At 46.8% G+C, this 21,419-nt stretch overlaps 1 protein-coding gene across 6 annotated transcripts in view; it reads right to left on the reverse strand.

The window, feature by feature from the left end:
• The window catches only part of dhx15 (DEAH (Asp-Glu-Ala-His) box helicase 15), a 28,706-nt gene that overhangs the window by 6,990 nt on the left and 297 nt on the right, over nucleotides 1-21,419 (reverse strand). Inside the window, exons 1-9 of one of the 6 annotated variants that reach the window (XM_072697643.1) lie at nucleotides 19,344-20,042; nucleotides 14,971-15,316; nucleotides 13,391-13,584; nucleotides 12,885-13,044; nucleotides 10,869-11,087; nucleotides 7,506-7,673; nucleotides 2,638-2,724; nucleotides 2,172-2,321; nucleotides 20-128 (exon numbers count right to left, since the gene is read on the reverse strand). In XM_072697643.1, coding sequence (XP_072553744.1) covers nucleotides 20-128; nucleotides 2,172-2,321; nucleotides 2,638-2,724; nucleotides 7,506-7,673; nucleotides 10,869-11,087; nucleotides 12,885-13,044; nucleotides 13,391-13,584; nucleotides 14,971-15,316; nucleotides 19,344-19,510 — 1,600 coding nt within the window. In that variant the 5' untranslated portion in view covers nucleotides 19,511-20,042. The other 5 variants (XM_023832323.2, XM_023832324.2, XM_023832326.2 and 2 more) reach the window with 5 other exon arrangements.

Here is a 21,419-nt window from a genome sequence, read left to right on the forward strand (position 1 = left end):
CATCTTACTCCCCTCTCACCTGGTGGGTCCATAAAGTCAAAGTGCACCAGGTCGTCGATGCCCAGTTTCTTCAGCTGCAGCACGACCGAACCTAGGTTAGACCTCAGAATCTCAGGGTATGTGTTGTCCTGTCACAACACAGAAAGGAGAGAAAATTGATACAAATGAGTCAGGCCCCAATTATCTTTTCATATACGCTCATATGTCATGAGAACAGAACCTCCAGACTGCAGCATCTGAAGGGCCATTTAACTTGTTTTAAAATTCACTTTGGCACTCTGCTTGACATGAAAGAATTACCCTGTTATAGTGAAGACTTGGCTCTCACATGTACATTTGTCAGACTATCTTTTTCGTTGCCACCGGCTAATACAAGCGGTGGGGATGGATGCCGTGGCGTGTGGCATCGGACTGCAGAAATTACACCAGTACGCATAAGGCGTTCATCTGTGCAGACGTGAAGCAAATTTGCAAATACGTGTGATGAGCACCAGTAGTTCCAATTCTGCATCTTAACGTCTTCAATTCAGTCCGCTCCTGCTCCTCCCTAAAGCACTTCATGTGAACTCCCATGATGTCAGCCGTTGTAGTTTGTCCAAGGCCGGGGGGATCAATTCCTTTTTCATCTGGAATCAAAGCTGAGTCTCGGGTCTTACGTAAGGCTGTGACTGATTAAAGAGGGAGTCTACTCCTAGTCACAGTCTACTATTTATCTGTCACCAGATTTATTTCACATGGCAACATCTACTTTAACAAGTGAGATACGGAAAACGTAGGCAGCACCAAGTCTAGGTAAACTTTAAATGTGAAAAAGCTACTTAATTACAGTCATTTACATTCACAATCTCTTACCCTGGATTAGAAACAGCTCAAATGTCACAGGTCATTAAAATCGTGAACCAACCAACCATAGATGCAGAATAATAAAAAAAAAAAGGGGAATGAGTGACATTTTGAGGCCTTCGCTCTGAACATCAGCAGTACAATTTGGTCTTTTTGTCCTTGTGTCATTCACATCCCAGTCTTGTAGGATTTGTCCCTAACTCACCAGCATCATCTCAGTCTTGTAGTTCTCATCCCTAACTGCCCATCATCCTGGGCTTGCAGGCCTTCTCCCTAACTTACCCCCAACCTGTACTTACAGGACCTGTCCCAAACTGTCAGTGGTGTAGGCCTTGTCCCTAACCGTCCTTCATCTCAGTGGCGTAGGCCTTGTCCCTAACCGTCCTGCATCTCAGTGGCGTAGGCCTTGTCCCTAACCGTCCTGCATCTCAGTGGCGTAGGCCTTGTCCCTAACCGTCCTGCATCTCAGTGGCGTAGGCCTTGTCCCTAACCGTCCTGCATCTCAGTGGCGTAGGCCTTGTCCCTAACCGTCCTACATCTCAGTGGTGTAGGCCTTGTCCCTAACCGTCCTGCATCTCAGTGGTGTAGGCCTTGTCCCTAACCGTCCTGCATCTCAGTGGTGTAGGCCATTTCCCTAACCGTCCTGCATCTCAGTGGTGTAGGCCATTTCCCTAACCGTCCTGCATCTCAGTGGTGTAGGCCTTGTCCCTAACCGTCCTGCATCTGTATTGTAGGCCTTGTCCCTAACCGTCCTGCATCTGTATTGTAGGCCTTGTCCCTAACCGTCCTGCATCTGTATTGTAGGCCTTGTCCCTAACCGTCCTGCATCTGTATTGTAGGCCTTGTCCCTAACCGTCCTGCATCTGTATTGTAGGCCTTGTCCCTAACCGTCCTGCATCTGTATTGTAGGCCTTGTCCCTAACCATCCTGCATCTCAGTGATGTAGGCCTTGTCCCTAACCGTCCTGCATCTGTGTTGTAGGCCTTGTCCCTAACCATCCTGCATCTCAGTGATGTAGGCCTTGTCCCTAACCGTCCTGCATCTGTGTTGTAGGCCTTGTCCCTAACCGTCCTGCATCTGTGTTGTAGGCCTTGTCCCTAACCGTCCTGCATCTGTGTTGTAGGCCTTGTCCCTAACCGTCCTGCATCTGTGTTGTAGGCCTTGTCCCTAACCGTCCTGCATCTGTATTGTAGGCCTTGTCCCTAACCGTCCTGCATCTAAGTATTGTTGTCTCAGTGATGAAGGCCTTGTTTGTAAGTCACCCGCATCAACTCGATTCTTAACTGGGCCCCATGATCACAATTTTGTAGGCCTTATTCCTGACTCACCTGCATCTCTGTCTTGTAGGCCTTCTCAGTATACAGACGGAAGCACTTCCCTGGCCGTGTTCTGCCGGCTCGGCCCGCCCTCTGCTGCGCTGAGGCCTTGCTGATTGCCGTCACCAGCAGTGATTCCACTCTAATGCGTGGGTTATACACCTGGCCAAGGTAGGAAGCGGGGGCTGTGTTATGTCGAGCAACAAATCGCAGCAGGAATATGTATACAAACTGAATTCAATTTGAGCTGAAGAGTCTTAACTCTCCTTCGCACATTCATCATTTCAATTCAACCAGGCACCTGAAATATACACGTCTGAATTCCCCCCAAGAGCTCCCAAATGTCAGAAGGATAAATAGAACAGTGTTTCTATCCCCTGTGTCGCCTCATATGTATGAGTGTTTATCTGGAGATTTTGCAGCCGACGGGAGCGGATCATTGGAGAAGATTATGCAGTGGGAAGAGGAGGCGTCTAACCTTTTGCTTGGCAAATCCGGGATCAATTACGAAGACCACACCGTCGATCGTCAGGGATGTCTCGGCGATGTTCGTCGACACCACGACCTGCAGGTAGGAACACAGCCAGCTGCCTTCAGTGCCGTGTCGGAGCAGACAGAGAAGGGCTGCAAGCCCCCGGAACGAGGCGGTTTTTCAGCTAACCTGCTCTCTCGCATTCAAAGTGATTCACTTGCGACCTATGCTGGCGAACACTGCAACTTGGTCATTAATGCAAAAGGAGCAGCCAGCCATTTAAGCCGAACACATGCCATGTCCAGTATAATGCAGAGTGAAAATCTCACAGAGCTCAGATGTCACCAAATAAGTTAAGTGTTTATTTGGTTTAATGACGTCTTGGATAGCTTCTTCAGTTATAAGGGGTCATGCTGGTCACCTGCTAAGGATCACTTAATGTTTGTTCATAGAGCATTTGCCTCTGTGAAAATGCTAACGCAGCCAGTGACTGACATCACACAAGAGACCGGCCATCACAACAAAAATAAATTTAGCAAACGGAGGCTCCGGTGCCAGTACAGACGGTGCCTGGGGATTAGAAGGAACAGGCTAAGCTCCTAAGAGACCAGCTCCCACCTCCGCCACCCACACCCAGAAAGAACCTGTGTCTGCCATTTCATCCATCTCACAAGACATGCCCAGGAGTGCATATACAAAAACACTGGGAGAGACGACAGCCTACATTTCAGGAGCTCAAAAATAGTTTGCAAAAGGGCAACACACAGAGACGAACAAATTAAATCCTGTAAATTCGGTGGGTGTCCAGGGTGCACAGCATAATGGAGCCCAACAGAAGAACTGCGGCAACACACAGGGCAATCAAGATGAATCGACCTTAGGCAATCGGAGATGGAGGCTCCTCTTTGGGCTTCCTTGCCGACACTTGGCTGCCCCGAACTAGCTTTGCAAGTTAAACTTCTCGCGTCTTTCCTGAACCGCACTTCTGACAAAAAAAGTTCCAATAATTATTTACGTAACCCTCATTTTTTCCCTCAGTGCAAAAGCGATACGCCGATGATAGACTAATGTCAAAATCGGAGAGCTCCCACATTCAGAATTCATTATTTTGTCAAAACTGCAGCCATTAGAGATGAGAATGCGAGAGAGCCACAGTAAATCAAACCGTAAATTGCTCCCGAAAAACAAACCCTGTCATATTTGAGAAACAAAACAAAATATAGGATGATTCATTCCCCTGGAGGTACAAGCGTCATGTGGCAGAGAAAAGTGCAGTAGGCCGAATTAAAATCACTCAAAATGACAACGGAAGGAGTGCTCAAAACCAACTTTGAAAGGATATATAAGCTGCATTAAAATTAATTATCTTTTTTGAGAAACTGCAATTATTTGAGAAAGGTAGCCTCACCGCATCATATTTTCACAAGAGTGCTACACCAGGGGAAAACGAGGGGAAGAACAAGATTAAATTTACAAGTCTAAAGTTAGCAACATTACAGCTGTATTTATTAGGGACACGTCGTAATGTACAGCTTGGAGACATGGAGGCGTCCTAGCTATTCACCTCGGAGCGCCAGCACATCAAAGCTGTGTGCCCTCTGCTCATTTATTTTTGTTTCACCCTTCTCTCAAACGAAAAGGGCCCAGACAAAAATTATATGAAAAGGAAACATTCAATAAGACCACTTGATGCTGAAAAGCTGCAACTAAAGGGCTTAAGAAACTCCAAAATTCTTGAGAGTCAGAAACACTAACAAAATTTCTCCAGGGAAAGTCTGCTGATTGCAAGTGAAAAGGGGAGGAGGAATTTTTTATCTGGTGGAGCGTAAAACACAAGACGCCAGTATCTTCTCTGTCTCTCTCCAAGCTCCACCACTGCAGGTTGAGAACTACAAGGACCTGTAACTTGGGTTTCTGCTGAACATCTTCCATCTTCTGGATTTCTACAAAGAGCATCATTCTCCAGATCCAGCTCCTTACACGTTGAAACTTACTTCAGCAATCCCAAAAACAGCACTAGACTAACTTAGAAAAGAAGGCACTGCTTGATATTCAAACTGGCACACCTTCATAACCGAGGACGAGATCTTCACCCCTGTATAAATTGAATTAGAAAATGCTCGATTAACCAGGTGTGGTATTTCTTCCTGTCGGTACAGTGGTGGGAGGCCTGGATGGGCCAGAGGTGAGCGGTGCACATCTTCCGCTTAGACTGACCTTCTCGATCATCTCGTTCTGCTTCATAAACCTCATTTGCCGCAAATGATACACAAGTATCTGGAGCGCTGGCATTTGAGCGACCCCATCAATTCATCAGCTTTAATGCGGGGGCCCGAGTGCATGCCTGCTCGGCGGCCTGCCCCCAGACCCCCCCCCCCCCTTCCCCAGACCGGGACACAGAACGCCAAGATCTCCTGGAGTTTTTGTTGCGCTGGTTGGCTGGAACCCTTCATCATGCACCACCACCCCCCCCCCCATCTCCCGCAAGCCACCAGAGCTCCCCCCCCCACCCCCCGCGGCTCGCAAAATTCTTTCGATGACGCCATTTTAAAGAGCACTTCTGGTCAGGCGCTAGTGACGTACAGCCCGCATGCAAGAGGCAGGGCACCTGTGGTCCCCCAGCTGGGAAACTGTGCCGCTCCACACTGAGCTCTACATCCTGCCTTTTTAAAAGCCAATTCCGCTCCCCGGAGAGAAGCCTGCGGCGCTCGCTTATTCATGCCTTGGACCGTTCCATTTCTCAGCCCTTAAGCCCACATAACTCAGCCTTGTTACACTGACAATCCGTGGAGAAGAGCAGGAACCGGCCATAAGGGAGGGAATATGGGTCCAGGTACGATCTAAACCGACAGAACACACACAGACGCGCACGCCTTCACCCTGACTGACATTTACAGAATGATAAACATCACATCTCTGGCCCCGCTTGTCACTAGGTCCAACCCGCCACTAAAAGAGGCGCCCCAGTGATTGACAGTCCTCGGCCTGCAAACAAAGACTCACATGGCTCCAGTGCTTGGGAAAAATGGACATTTCACCCGTCAATATTTTGGCCGTCTAATACATTTTATTTTCCCCATAGCATTCAGGGAAGCATTTCCTTATGCAAAAATATAAACAAAATTTAAAACACAAAAAAATATATTAAAACTCTTTTTAGCACCTCAAGCAACATCACCAGCAGGGGCAACATCTGAAGTGCCACTAGTATTATCCTTCAAAGGAGGCCTGTCCCCATTAAAAAGCCCCCATTAGAATTAAAGTGGCGAACCGCCCGGCCGAGCGTGCCGAAGATTAAGAGTGCTTAACCACACTTAGTGACCCATAGGTGTTGAGAAAATTGCCCCCTCTCAGAGCCAGCCCTCCACAGACCAGGCACCTACGGTGAAGGGCGTCGTGCCGGCATGGAACGGTCACCGAAACCACGCCGTGCTACGCCTACGGAGAAGGGGGGAGGGGCCACATGCCAGCCGTCACCTGGCAACCGAGGAACTCTTCAACCTGCGATATTAAAAATGCGGAAGCAGCGACTGGGTACCTGTGGGAAGGTGACTGTGTGTGTGGGGCGGAGGGGGCCGCATCAATAACCTGACCCTTCTGAGCCGTTCACAAACCCCCCCCCCCCCGCCACTTATTTGCATCGCACGGACCGTATATACATTCCAGTTCTGACAACTTGACATTTTAACAAGGTAATTTAAGCTCATCAAAGAACAGGAGTCGCCCAGGATGACTGAGGAGGTGCGCGTGGAGCGAGGCGGGGGTGGTGGCGGGGGGGGTGGACGTATAGCGAAACAAGCGGGAGCATGTGGAGCGCGTGAATGTGACTGCCAGACTCCCCACTCCATATGGCAAACTAGGGCATCTCAAAAAACCAAGTGCCTCTCAAAAACAGCACCCCCCCCACACACACACACCAATGCCCCTCTTTTATGTCGACATGCCTTCAAACACCTTCTGCAAAAATGGGCGAGAGCGAAATAAAATAAAAATCTGTCCGCAGCTTAAGGCAATCACACGATGGAAGATTCAGCCTGTGTAAACACCGAGCGGTTCAGGGAGGTCGAGCAAGAATGGAAGAGGAGAATGTGCTGAATGTGCTGATTGTTATTAATGCCTTTCCTTTTATGGGATGGTAGCTAACACATCTAATCTCCCCCCCCCCCCCCCAGTGATGTTAGGCGAGGAGGCGGGGGGGAACAGGTAGTAGCTTTATTGAAATCAAGATTTGAAGAATAATCTTTCTGCACGGATGGTGACAGATCAATGGGATGGTATTGGAGAAGCATGGCAGATGAACTACTCATTAAAGAGCCATCTGACGTTGGGGGTAAATGTCTGCAAATTTACCCGTGACTATCAAAGCCAATATTCCGTCAGATCGGCGGCCAAGGGAGCCGCGGCCCCGGGAGGCACCGCGGCTGCAACGGGCTCGTTTTTTTAAATCAGCGGCGAAACAAAAACGGCAAACGCGTCAGGCTCCGCCGCCGCTATCTCCGAGAATCGACAGCATGATGAAATCGAAGTCGGCGGGACGGCCGAAGGCGGGGGTGCCAAGGTGTGGCGCAAAACACGCAGCTGCACAGCGGCACGCATCTATAATTCATGCCGCTCCTCTGGCATCGAGATAAGCTTTCGGTCTCGGTCCTCCGAGCCACGGCGGGGACTTGGCCAGGCAGCGGTGGAGCGGGTGGACAGCAGACACCGGTGCCGCCCCAGACATCCGAGTAACGTTCCAGTTATCACTCTGCCGACTCGTACTTGGGGGAGGTGCGGCAGGAGCATATGCTGTGAGTCAGTTCTGCACCAGAAGCCCAGGCAAAATCCCTCCATCAAACAACTCAAGAGGCTGTACCTGAGCCCCTTGTACGTACCTTCCTTCCTATCGCCCCGTTAGGCTTCACCGGGGGAGGGGGCTCGAAGATCCTCTGCTGCTGCTGGGGGGGCAATGTGGAGTACAGCGGGATAATTTTGATGTCCCCCACCTCAGGCCCCAGGTCGTCTACCTCCCGCTTGATCCGCTTGCAGGCCTCGTCGATTTCCTGAAAGATGATTCACGCAATTAGCGTGGGCGACTGGTGGCTGTCACGCGGCGCCCGGCGCTGGTAGCCATCCCCGGGCGCGATCTCGCCAGTGGCGAAGACGAGGCCCAGCGAGGCAGGGACCTGCCAGCACCCGCTGCACCTGAGGAAATTCGGCAGACTCCCCGCGGCCTCGCTGTCGACGGAAGCCGTCAAGGGGCAAAATTTACTACGCAAATGACGGATGGCTATGCTGCCGCATACCTGCCCGCCTGACCGCAGCAGGTTAGAAGTCTCCCTGACCCAATGTAACAGCAGAATGGCTTTCTGAACAGACTGATGGCGCCATAACATGACAACAAGGCTCACATGATAAACAACACGCATCAGGATTGGCCTTCTTGGCTCCGTTGAAAATATTAGTATCCCCAGCAAACCAAAGGAGTCAAGATCGTATCACCCACGTATCTTTACAGCGGAATGGCCTGGAATCTGGGGCTGGGTGCAGAGCAATGTCATAGAGCTGCCTGGTACGGACAGTGTAATCCTGTTACAGATTTGGTTCGCTCCTTTAATTACTTCTTGTAAACAGGATGGGAGGGAAAAAAAAAACCTACAAATATAAATATAGCTAAGGTGCAGTGATTGATGTTGTGTGCTCCATAAGCACCCAATCTAGTTTCCTGTACCAGAGGGACAGATGGCTTGTCTAAATTTGGAACTAGAGCCAAAAACAAAGGGGGGAAGGGCAGGAGGGGGGGGGAACAAGGCATCAAGGTTGAACCCATTCATGACTAAAAGCTTTCGGCATTTTCTGTTCAACAATGTTGGCTATAAATCTCATTCTGGTGTTCACACTGGCAATAGGCAATGCTTAAATATCTATTTATAGCCTTGAGGGACCAATACCAGCAAAACATTGGTGCATATAAAGGCTTCAAGTTAATCCCAAATCCCCCAAATCTCCCCTTGAATACAAACACAGTGATTAGGAGACAACATCTGCAGCCCCAATTAACAATGAATTAACATTCCATTCTCCACTAAGTAATGGTCAGATTTGTTGGCTCCGCTACACCAGTTTCTTATTGATCATTTCTTCATTTGGGGAATGGGAGTCAGAAAGGTTGTATATAACCCCGTCCCCGCCCCCGAAACACAGCCAATCACTGGAGGGAACACAGCAAGTATGACAACATTATCTAACTGCCAAAGCAAATAGCAGACCAACTGCAGGGGGCTCACCTGGAGGCCATCCAATCGATTTCATCCACATCATAATCACCAATGTGATGGGGGGGTGGGGTCACTGTTGGCAAACTGTTACCACATGTGCCCAAAATGGCAGCATGGCAGACGTCCTCCAGAGCCTTGGGAACATGCTGCGGACTCCCATGGAACCTCACAGCCAATCACAAGGCTGCCAACCACAGAAAGCCGGGCACCAACAAATAGCATCTTAAATAGATGGGACAAAAACGGCACCTTTTCTTTCAATATGCAGGATAATAAGCTTCAGATGATAAAGATACTGAACTAGTCATCTGTGGTATGTTGCGCTGCAAGCAGGATGCCCACGATGCTACTTAATTCTTTACACAAGGCAAAAAATGGAACCTCATCAACATGAAGAGCAACAGTGTTAGAAAGGTGGTGTACAGACAGGAATACAGAGATGGCAGTTTGCCCCTGGTGGAAAGATCCATAAATCCTTTTCCCAAAGCGATGCAGCACCTTCACAGTCTCACTTATTTACACTCTTGGATATTCACAGCAGTTGTTCAGGATCAGTGCACCATGGGAGCAAACACCACCCACCTGGTAGCATGTTTAACCTCCTATAAGCACTAACCTCACTCAGCGTTAGGCCCTACAGAACTAGCACTGATGCGATGGTTGGTGTGGTGACAGCTGGTCCTGCAGCACCACCATCAGGTCGCAGAGGGGAACACAGAGCCAGTAATATGACCCGCCCCCTCCCCATCTTCCCATCAAGAATGTTCTATGGAGAGGAAGACCAAGGTGTAATTGTGCAGAATGGCTTGAACCGTTTCCAGAAAAACATGATTTCTTAGCACCGAGGACACAATGTGTTGAGTGCAAGTCCCGTTGTCTTGAATATTGACGACGCACACAACTTCCCCTTAGGAACGGAGTTCAACGGAGCTCAGAGCAAGGAACATCGAGATTGCAGGAAACTCTCCACCAATCATAAGGCTCCATCCTAGTTAATACTTCACTTGTCCGCTAGCCGTCACGGTCTCAGCACAGCCTAGTGTGCCGACTTTTGTATACATCTATCCGTATATGCAAATGGTCTTGGTCAGCACATGTGTACAGCAATGATATTCCAACAGACCAGCAGATACCACCTACTGTAAACACCTAGTACCGCGCTATACATTCCTTGTACACAGCCAGACTACACACACTCAAGCGCAAAAAGTCCACTAGACCGAAAAGGCACGGCTGCACATGCACAGTATACATGGACACCCCTAATGGCAAAAAGTACGTAATGTGCATACAAACGAATCGTAAATTAGACCTCTGCGTTTCAGTTCGACGTCACATGCGCAGCTATGCAGTAACAATGACACACGGTTGGTGAGTTATGCGAAACTTAGCTTCGATTGTGAATCCCTATCAAGTCACTTCACCATATCTGCCTGTATCTTTTTTCCCCCCCCCCACAACAAAATAGCCAACTGCAAGGAGCCAATATACAGCCAACTGTAAAGCAGGCTGCTTTAAGAACTTAAAGTAAGCAAATATTAAAATAAGACCATTTAAATTTTCTACTCCAACCAAAGCAGAGGACCTGAAAAACAACAAAAAAAAAAACCTCCTGCAACTCCTTTTGACCTCTGACCTGCCTAATGACACATAGCTCATTAACAAGCTGCTAACAAACCAACTGCAGCTGACTTTCTGCCGGACACTACCCATACTCATTCTCACAAGACTGAACTGTTGACATTCCACAATCTGCCTATGCATATAAAGTGATGTCGGAGAGCCTGATTTCGTTACGCCGCCATGCATCACTAATGGGGGGAAGTGAAGCGATAAGCCCTGCTTCATACTGTAACTTCACGGGGCTGCAAACATGGGGGGCCCGACGGACCTGGGGCACACAGACCGGCAGAAGGACCATCATACGTATGCGTGTGTAGAATAACACATTTATTACCCCCCTGTCCTCCAGCTGCCCACCTCTTGGCCCGTGAGGAAGAGCAGCACGTCCCCTTCCTCCTCCTCGCACATGTGGATCTGAATGACGGTCCGGATGGCGGCCTCCAGGTAGTCCCGTTCCGGCTCGGGTGTGTAGAAGATCTCCACGGGGTGTGTACGTCCCGGGATGGTCAGTAGGGGGCAGTTGTCAAAGTACACCTGGAACTTCCCCGCGTCCAGCGTGGCGCTCATGATGATCACCTACCGACGGCAGGCAAGCCAGATTCAGCATTTGTATGTTTACATTCCTGCCCATCCTTTTGATATTCATGGAGTAAAGTTCATTACGATCTAGAACCAATGGCAGGGTTAAACCCCAGACAGGACACCTATAGATTTAATTAAAGTTTAGTTTGTTCTTTTATACAAGTAAACATAATGATCTCGCTTAAGCCATTCAATTTAGAAACTTTGCTCAAAGGAACAAAAAAAAAAAAAGTCGTTGTCAGGACGTGACCCCACAGCTACTCTACTATTGCATTTTCATGTCCTTATTCTGCATTCACATCATGGCTACGGTTATCAAAGAAATGACTAGAGACCGTCTGAGTCGAGTTGTAAGAGGTCACAATTTTAACTCATCAGGTGGCAACTCATCAACTGCTAGTATTGCTTATAATATGCATTTTTTACAGGATACATAAAATACGCATAATGTGTTCCCCTTAAAGAACAATTTGCCTTTAATAGCCATAATTTTGGCTTATTTGTACCAAGTCTGTGGTGCACGATGCCAAAAATCAGCTGCTGGCAGTTGTGGGACCACTGATGTTTCCAAGTTACCGACTTTGTTTCAAGCCAAAAACCAGCACTTAACGAGGACACCAGTGTGACGTGAACATATAACCCGATGGTGACGCTTGTGTGCGCCTCATCCTGGATCTGTGCTTCGGGGAGGGACTGATACCAACAGGCTCATTAGATAAAACGCATTAGGATTCTGGGTAGGAGCAGCTCTCAATTTTTAATCTAAATATTTCAGGCCATCGTCTCGCTATTCGCTTTACGCACTGCAAAACATCATAATTGCTCTTAATCAAGGTGAATTAAACTTTAGATTTAGAAGGGACACAGGCAAGAGATCATTTAGAATAACCTAGACCTCATTTAACAGTCTCTGAACACATGTATAACCTTTGATTTGCTCCTAACAACAAGCAGTCATTACCCATCTGCTTTATGGGAGATGTGTCCGGCACATTCCATCTATAAAAACAGCATGCCTCCAGTCCTCCTAGATTGATGGCTTTAAACAAGCTGACGTAGTAACAATCTCCTCAGCAGCGCAGAGTGACTCACCCCATACCACCAAGCTGAGCGTGTTACTTTTGCTTTTCCCCAGCGGCCACACAGATGTCACACAAAGTGACTTCATCACTGACTGACGACAAAAGAAACGGGGGTACAAAACAGTTCTACGTGTGAGGAGTAGGGTCTCTGGGAGGTGCCATGGAAGTGCCCTGTGGGGATAAGGAGTGGCAGCGCTCCATGAAGAGCAGGGGAGAAGGGCAAGGGAATGGTGGGAGCGGGACTCTGTAAGAAAGGGGCAGGGCTCCACCAGGAAGGGGGGGGGCTCCAGCAAGAAGGGGAGGGGTTCCACCAAGAAGGGCGGGACTCTAAGGAAGGGGGAGGGGCTCCACCAGGCAGGGGAGGGGCTCCACCAGGAAGGGGAGGGACTTTAAGGAAGGGGGAGGGGCACCAGGAAGGGGGAGGGGCTCCACCAAGAAGGGGAGGGGTTCCACCAGGAAGGGAAGAGGGTTCCACCAAGAAGGGCGGGACTCTAAGGAAGGGGGAGGGGCTCCACCAAGAAGGGGAGGGGTTCCACCAGTAAGGGGAGGAACTCTAAGGAAGGGGGGGGGGGGGGGTTGGGGGATGGGGTGGGGGCTCCACCAAGAATGGGGCCGGACACTGTTAGGAAGGTTCAGGGCTCCAACAAGAGGAGGGTTAAGGAAGGGGCAGGGTTCCAGCAGGAAGGGGTGGGGCTCTGTAAGGACTCACTTTCAGGTCTGCCCTCTGCCGTACAACTTCCTTGAGAACGCCCATGAGGATGTCTGTGGCCAGTGTGCGCTCATGGGCCTCGTCCAGGATGATGACCCCGTAGCGCTCCAAGAGAGGATCGTTCATTGCTTCCCGAAGCAACATACCGTCAGTCATGTACCTATCAGGTGGATAAACAGGACATATACACAACAGCTAGTTTCACATAACATTAAGATGATGTAGATTAGAGCAAAAAAATAAATAAAAAATTACAAGGCTGGTTAATTTTAAAATACAATAGTATCATAGTAATCATTTCTTCATTACAAGACCAATTCAATAAATATCTGAGTATTATCATGGAGAACCCAGCATGTCATACTGCTGAAATAGTAACACAGATGTTTCCTCTACTTTTTAAGAATGAAGCACGAGGCATAATTATATTATACGCAATTTTCATCATCTGAATTGGAATATTTCCGGCCGAGAAGCACGTAGGGAGCAAAGGAGAGGCTCCATACTTCAGTAAGGTCTTGGCGTTGCTGCAGTCCTCGAATCGGATGGAGTAGCCCACCTCCTGGCCCAGCATGACGTCCATCTCGTCGGCCACGCGCTGGGCCACGCTCATGGCGGCCACCCGGCGGGGCTGCGTGCAGGCCACGCCCCGCTTCGGCCCGGGCAGTGCCCGCACCATATCCACACACCACTGGGGAATCTGTGAGGGCACAAAGGCATTGCTTACACTAACCCAACAATGGACCAGAACCTGTTTCCAGCTGCCTGAACGACTGCGTGCATCAGAAATGATCCACATTTTCTCTTGTCTCCCTCTCCCCTGAGAGGCAGGGGGGAAACACCACAGCCATCCTATAGTTTCCATCTCAAAGCAAAGAGAGGAACAGAAAAAGGAGTCCAGAAGAGGTAGACTGTCTCCAGCTCCCTGCGGATGCAAAGTTTATTCCTGTGAAATGCTCTAAAGTAAAAAGAAAAAACAAAAGGCCCTGAAGCAAAACAGATACAAAGTGGAACTGTGCAGGAGGGGGGGGGGGGGCTGGATGGGTGGAGGGGTGTTGGAGATTAAGAACCGCAGTCGGCATGCAGGCAAGCGGCTGGGCTGAAAAATTAAACGTGCCAAAATGGAACTAGATTTAGAAAGCGGTTCCTTCCACCGTAGTAGCCTTTAACATGGAGGACTGGCTGCTGGTGCCATCCCAGCTTCTGCACTGCATGGGATAACACTCCTCGCGTTTAACACCCATAGCATGGAGGGGGGAAACATGGGGAAACCGAACACAGCGAACCCACCCGAAGGAGCTGCGATGAAAATCGAATCGTTGGTTGAAGGAGCCCCTTCCCCAAACGGGCCGTGTCACGTGGCATCGTACCTGCCACAGACGCACGGGAAGCCCGACCTGAAGGTCAGAGCGAGATGGGGGCAGCCAGCCTGCACCGCCCGATAACGCCAGCCCAACCTGAAGAGGTTTACGGCATCCACTGCCATCCAGGGCAGAGGCTGGGCTTGCAAAGCAGAGGCTGCCCAGGTAATGAGGTGCCAACATCTAGAGGAGAATTAAGGCAGAGGGGAGGCGGGCACCGTCCTGCTTCTCTTCACAGCGCCGTCTCGCATAGGTCCCTAAAGCACTGCATTATTTATCCGCTGATCTAGGACAACCTGTGAAACGGCCGGCTGTTTACCGAAGCAGTTCCATGAAAAGGTAGTGCCCCCCCCCCCCCCCAGCAAGGGACGTGGACGTGCAACATATCTGGTTAGGAGTCCACTGCCCTCACGTGTCTCCTGCACCCAGGGGCGGCAGGTGCAATTCCTGCACCAGATTCCACAGCTGGCTGCGGCCTTTGAGGCTGCCAGCACGCCCCCCCAAGAACAGCGGGGGAGCTGAAATGCAGCGGAGGTCAGCGGAGAAGCAACAGCCTTCTGCGCAGGTCTTTGAACTGTGAAAGGAGACCAGAGTAGCTGCAGGACACCCACACAAAATCACGAGAAGATCTCCACTGACAGAGGGCTAAAACCGTTACTCGATGCATCACCTCCACGCTGAAGCTGGTCTGACCACTTAGTTTGACCACTGGATAGCAGCCTCACCTGGGTAGTCTTCCCAGAGCCAGTCTCTCCCACCAGCACAAAGCATTGGTGGCAAGCTAGGATTTCAGTAAATCGCTCCCTGTACTCCCATACTGGCAGCTGTAGCCTCTTCTTCAGGATCTCGTAGTAGCGAGGAGTATGTGGCAGGTTGGTGAACGGGTTGATCTGCTGGTGAACGGGCAAAGACCTTGCTGGCAAGACCCCTGATCCCGCCATCGCCGGTGTGACTGGAGGGTTGCCAGGTACCCTGCTGTCTTTCTCTCGGTCCCGGTCTCGGTCCCGATCCCTATCTCTGTCCCTGTCCTTCGGCCGGTCGTCCCGGTCTCTGTCACGGTCGCGGTCTTTGCTGTGGACAGGAATTGAACAGCATCAGAAAAAGCATGGAAGAGTTGTTCTGCAAATGTTCAAGTCTCTAGGAAGAAGGCCCTTTGAGGAATGTGCTGTCCAGTTTCAATCACCCCATATAAACTACACCTCCCAGTATCCCACTAAAGATGTATTAACAAGGTATCAGGAGGAAAAAAAACACCAATTTTAATTAAAACCTGAAAACTATCAATGAGTTACTGTTCCAAAACAATGCACCTCTTGTCCAATTTAGAATAAATTGATCGCTTTTCAGAGAGAAGTGACAGAACCTTCCATGCAATCCGTTTTTGTAGAATGGAAATCCACTACCAATTTACATAACAGAATGATGCTCTAGTCTTCCTAGTACTAAATAACTAATGTTGGAGCTTGGTGCTGGAAAAAAAAGAGGAATTTAAAAAGAACAAAGGAATAGGTTTATCAAGGTAAACATCAAAATTTTGCAACAAACAGGTGCTTTTTAAACAATTATTTTGGTTAATTTAAATCAAAGAACAACATCAAACCAAGCATTTCTGATCCCTGACATGTTTATATATCTACATCCCCTATTCACAAAAATAAATCAGACAGTCCTTGAACACCTGACATGACTATATGACAGAATAAGACAGACAAAACTTTTGCAACAAGCCCTGTTCACTCTGATAGCTGTAGGAAGTAATGAGCTCTGACATCTCAAACTCTCGGGACATCTAGATTTTACTAAAAACAGAAGAAAAATGTCAGCCTTTATATATTATGTGTTGGTACGCATGCACACATACACACGTGTGTGTGTGCGCGTGTATAAATAAAAACACAATGAACACACGTGACTGCCAAGCATGAAGCTGATTACACATCCAACCTCTTTTTTTGACAGTTTCATGATTTTTCCCTAAGCTGCTAAGTTTAACAGAGAGAAATGGTCTGGTCTCCAAACCCATGATTTTTGCAAGGGCAACTCATTTTTTGAATGTTTCAAACATCACAAACAAAGTTATCATGCTATAATCATCATCCAGCAGATATTTTCACATATTTAATAAGTCATTACCAGTTGCTGTACATTTGGTTCTTTAGGTCAAGCGATTACGAATGAATGTGTATAATGAAGTTGTTGGAAGTTGAGATTAATGTTAATTACAGACTGAAAAGTCATGTGAGGCTTTCTTTAATCCCAATTTAGCAGCAGACCAAAAACTTGTTTCCTTTTTAATTTTCCAGAAACACATCTCTGTGTCAACAACACTGGGTCAGTGTTACTTAGCTGCAAGCTAAGTTTTCACTGCAACTCTCCTACAACTTAAATATGGTCACACAAAAATCTATAAGCTCAAAGAAAATAGAAAATAAAAAGAAAATAAAGCTGAATTTTGTAAGACAAACCCTTCAGTTAGAGTGATTAACTCTGACTTTATGCAATTGTCTAAATTACTTTATTTGGGTGACAAATGGCTACATAAGACTCTACACTACAAGTGAAATGTCTTTTCTTAGGGATACTTAAAATTCATCCTGACTCCTCAGCATGGATCAGGTACTGATGCTGAGACTGCAACTATGGAGGGTACAACTTCCAGAGCTAGACACTTTCACATTCATTACCATTAAAATAAAATTCTCCATCAGGTGCTGCAAGGTTAAAACCTGCAATTTGTTCTTGAAAGCTTAAGTAACCTTACTAGTTCTCTTTTACAAATGAAAAAGGGAAATATGAAGAAGTGAGAGAGATGGAGAGAAAGATACAGCAGAAACACGAAATACCAACCAATGACGTCTAGTACACACCGGGAACCTTGTCTGAAGACCAAGGATCATTCTGTCTTTTTTATGATTACCGTTAGCACATGGTTTAAACGCCAAATTTAATACCACTTTAACAACATAGATCCAAATTTTGCTATGGCTGGTCAGAAAAGTGACCTGAAGAGTTAAAAATGTATGCACCATTTATGCAACAAGTAAATGGTGTATTAGGCTGTTACACCCGCACATAATAATCACTCAAACATCGGGGGAGCACAACAAAAAAGATTTTTTTTTTTAATCGTCACTGCTTCAAGGTACGGTGTCATTTAAGTACAACCACAAGCTCACTGTTCTTGGTCTGAAAAGAACTTGACAACGATACAGCCTAACAAATATATACAACTAAAAATCCCGCTGCATTAGCAGTGTTTTGAATGAATGAAACACGGGATACGCCTAGCATACTTACAATCCAACGACTGTTTCTCTCTGGCGATGTCACAGTAAATCGGATTGCCGTGGTACAGACGAAACAAAAATAATTACCAAGCATACACGTTAACGGGCGACCGGAAAGCCAGACGGCCTAGATAACTTTTTAATTACACAGAGCAGCGGTACTTTTGCCGAAGCTAACGGCGCTAAAGTCATCAGGCAAAACGAGCCGGTGCGGCCGAGGTAGGCCGAGCGAGCCGCTCCATCCACGTGCATAAAGGAGCCAACGCGCGCCAGCCCCACGCGAGAATCAAAACAACAGCACATTTCCATGGCAACTATTCAAAGGACAAAGCGGCGCTTTCACCGGACAGCGCGGCCGGTCGGCGGGGTTTCGAGCGCGCTGCCGGCCGGCGTGGCTCTGCCGGCTACACACCGCTAGCTCGCTAGCCCTTCGGTCTCAGTGACGGCACGATCACTATGGTCACCCGACTGCGCCTCCAAACAATGAAAACACTGGCCAACTTACCCCTCGGAGGACATCCTTTTTTTGCTAGATGAGTAATCATCACCTAAATCCAGCCGATGTCTTTTGGACATCGTGTTTAATGACACGAATATATAAAATAAGAGACCGAAGAGGGCAGTGAGTTATTCCTAACAAACCCCCTTCTTCACTCATTCAGGATAAGCAACAAGATGGCGACCGGAAGCACTTACCGTATCATTATTATTATTATTTCAGAGAAAACGGTAGGAAAAAAACATGTACCGTTTGGATATGGAATACAGGCAAATTTGTATAGCCCAGTGTGTAAAATAATATCGCTAAAAAGGGTATCGGTTTTGGGGGGGGCGCGTAGTATTATGAGTGAATGCCAGGAGAAACCGTGAGAAACTACAAGACAGCAGGCAAAAATTAGTGTCCGCAGGTCGCATTCAGCGCCAGAGAGGCTGACCGCCCCCTTGGAATCCTCCATGTGATACATGCCTACGTTTGTACACAGTGACATATTTATAAATGCACAAATAAGTCCATGTAGCCACAAAACAAAAAAATATATTTTTAATGTAATTTTTAAACTTAAACATCAAGCAAAATGTGAAGTTTTTTTTTAGCAGCTAGCCACATGTATAATAAAATAACATTATAAGAACTAGGCTGAGGAATGTTTAATAACAGCAAGCGCTGAGATATACAACACAATGCAAAATAAAAATAAACAGGTCGATAAAGTTACTGAGAAATATACATGCATTAGCTAGGATATTATGACCTGCACCCATATTGGTTTTTAAAAAGTGGGTAGTGGTCTTTGTGCAAAAATATTACGTGATATATTCAGATTAATAACAATACTCATTTAAATAATAATAATAGTTAGTCCATCAGGTATATGCACATACATTTATAGTCACTTAAATGCTTCTTTGGATATTATAACCTATTGGATTGTACAGTGAGGCATGGGCTGGTACCCAAGATAATCATTGTCATCGACACAGGTAATTACACAATGCGGGCATCACTAACAAGCTTTGTAATGACAGATGGTTTATTGCATGTACCTATGGATTGATGGAGATGGAAAGATGAAGATAACATTACAACAAAGCCTTACTAATGTTCTGTATCCTGGGCTAATTTAAAATACCTTTTACCCCCTTTTCCTTTCACAGACAATTAAATTACAATTGTGTGTGAAGTAGCTCATCCTTGCAGATCTGCTGTCAAACAAAAAAACCCTCAGACAAATATCAGACCATTGAGAGGAATTGGGGTCCAGTCCCCTGAGTAGAAAATCTTTACAGAACAAATATTAAAAATATATTACCCTTTAGAACAGTGTTTCTCAACACGGTCCTCAGGAACCCACAGAAGGTCCATGTTTTTGTTCCCTCCCAACTTTCTACTGGGACTGTCATCCTGGCACCCAAGGACTAGATTGGGAAACACTGCTTTAGAAACAAAGTACATATTCATTTTTATATATCCATCCATCACTGTAACCACTTAATCCCAACTGGGGACACTGGAATTTAGACTCACCAATCAACCTGCCCTGCATGCTTTTGGATCATGGGAGGAAACCAGAGCCCACGTGAAACATGGGGAGAGTGTGTGAACTCCACACGGAAAGGACCCAGGATCGAACCCAGGACCTTCTTGCTGTGAGGTAGTAGTGCTAACCCCCATTTTTATATATAATCAACATATTACAAACTACTTTCTGCAACCGATACTGGATAAGCAGTGCAATGGAGAAAGAAATGGATAGATGTTATATTATACATATATGAATGTGTGCAATACTTAAATTACATAAATACTGATTGCTTAACAATCTCAGCAGTAGTCCAGCCTGTTGTTTTTTAAACTTCCTCTGTTAAAAGAAACGTTAAAAACTCAAGAGATGCTAGTTAAACCAGTATAATTCTGCACTTTCCTTTCATTGCATCACTGTAAGTAAATTATTAAAATCAGATTTTTGGATATGTCAGAAACAGGTGAATACTCAACACATCTTAGTCGTTCATTCATTTGTGTCTCTATATTCCACTGGATTCCACTGGATATTTCATAGTAGCTGTTCACCTTCAGTAATTTGCTTAACAATGTTACAATGAGGTTCCCTCTTGTAATTTTTGATGCCAGCCTTCAAGTTATAAACCCATAATATTAACCACTACTACTTACCCACCACCAGACAAACTCCCAGTTTTTTTTAATTTGAGCTGAGGTTTTGTAAGGATAATTTTAAAATGGCATTCCACTATCGAAGAACCTAAATAAAGGATAAACCATGATGAGGTGTATGGTTACACAAAAATAATCAACAACATGTTAACATTTGATAGTGTTCCAATGTGCTCTTAAAAATATAGTCCCCATAAGGACAGAGTATCTGGTCAGGCTACTCACTGGAAGCGGCAAGTCCGTTAAGTTACCATAGAAACCATCAACAGACAGGAGCTTGCATTCTGAAAACCAAGCAGAATTATGCTGATAAGAATGCCTGCTTATTTATGAGTAAAAACTCACACAAGTTTTTATGTTAACATGTTTAATAAAACATTAAAATGTATTAACACGAGACTGTTAGGCTGCCGGAACTACCTGTGCGGTTACATGAAAATAATCAACATCCATGTGACACCTCCGGACCAATAAGAAAATAATATTTACCACAGCTGTGGTATAAGGAAAAATAACCCAGCCACCCATCCATCCACCCATCCATCCATCCATAACCGCTTGCCCTATGCAGGGTCACAGGTCCACAGCCTATCCAGGAAGCTATAGGGACAAGGTAGGGAATAACCCAGGATCGGGCACCAACCCATTATCGAGAAAAAAAAAAAAAATAGCCACGACATAAAAAAACAATTCATTGCATTACAATAGGGAGTTACAATGCAGGAAGTCATTTAACATCCCTTAAGAAGATTTACAATATCTTTTGGAAGTAAAAGTACCCTCTTTAACCAAAAGCATAGTATTAACATTTAATAAGACCATTCAATACAACATAAATCAGCATACACAATAGAAGGGGAAAAATGGAATGGGCATTAAGATCCACAATGTATTTGGTAATTCGGCTGTATTTGGAATTGCGAAAGGTCATGGCTGATGAATACCGGAGAAGGGGACAGTGACAATGTCTAAACTTTAAATTAGGGTCCCGCTTGTATGACCGTATAGTGTTTTTCTGTGGCGGCTCTCTCACTTTCTTTATCGCTGTGGTCACCGCTCTGATACAGTTCTATTCACATCATTGGGCCCAGCTGGCGACAAGTGAATTTAGCTGGTCAGAACAGGAATGCACAGGTTTAGTCTTAACCGGCGCCTGTAGGGCCAGAATCCTGGCCGCAGTGAGATCATTAGGCATGCAAGCGCCAGGTTGCCG

This window comes from Paramormyrops kingsleyae, chromosome 12 (genome assembly GCF_048594095.1).
Source record: "Paramormyrops kingsleyae isolate MSU_618 chromosome 12, PKINGS_0.4, whole genome shotgun sequence".
In the NCBI taxonomy this organism is placed as follows: domain Eukaryota; kingdom Metazoa; phylum Chordata; class Actinopteri; order Osteoglossiformes; family Mormyridae; genus Paramormyrops; species Paramormyrops kingsleyae.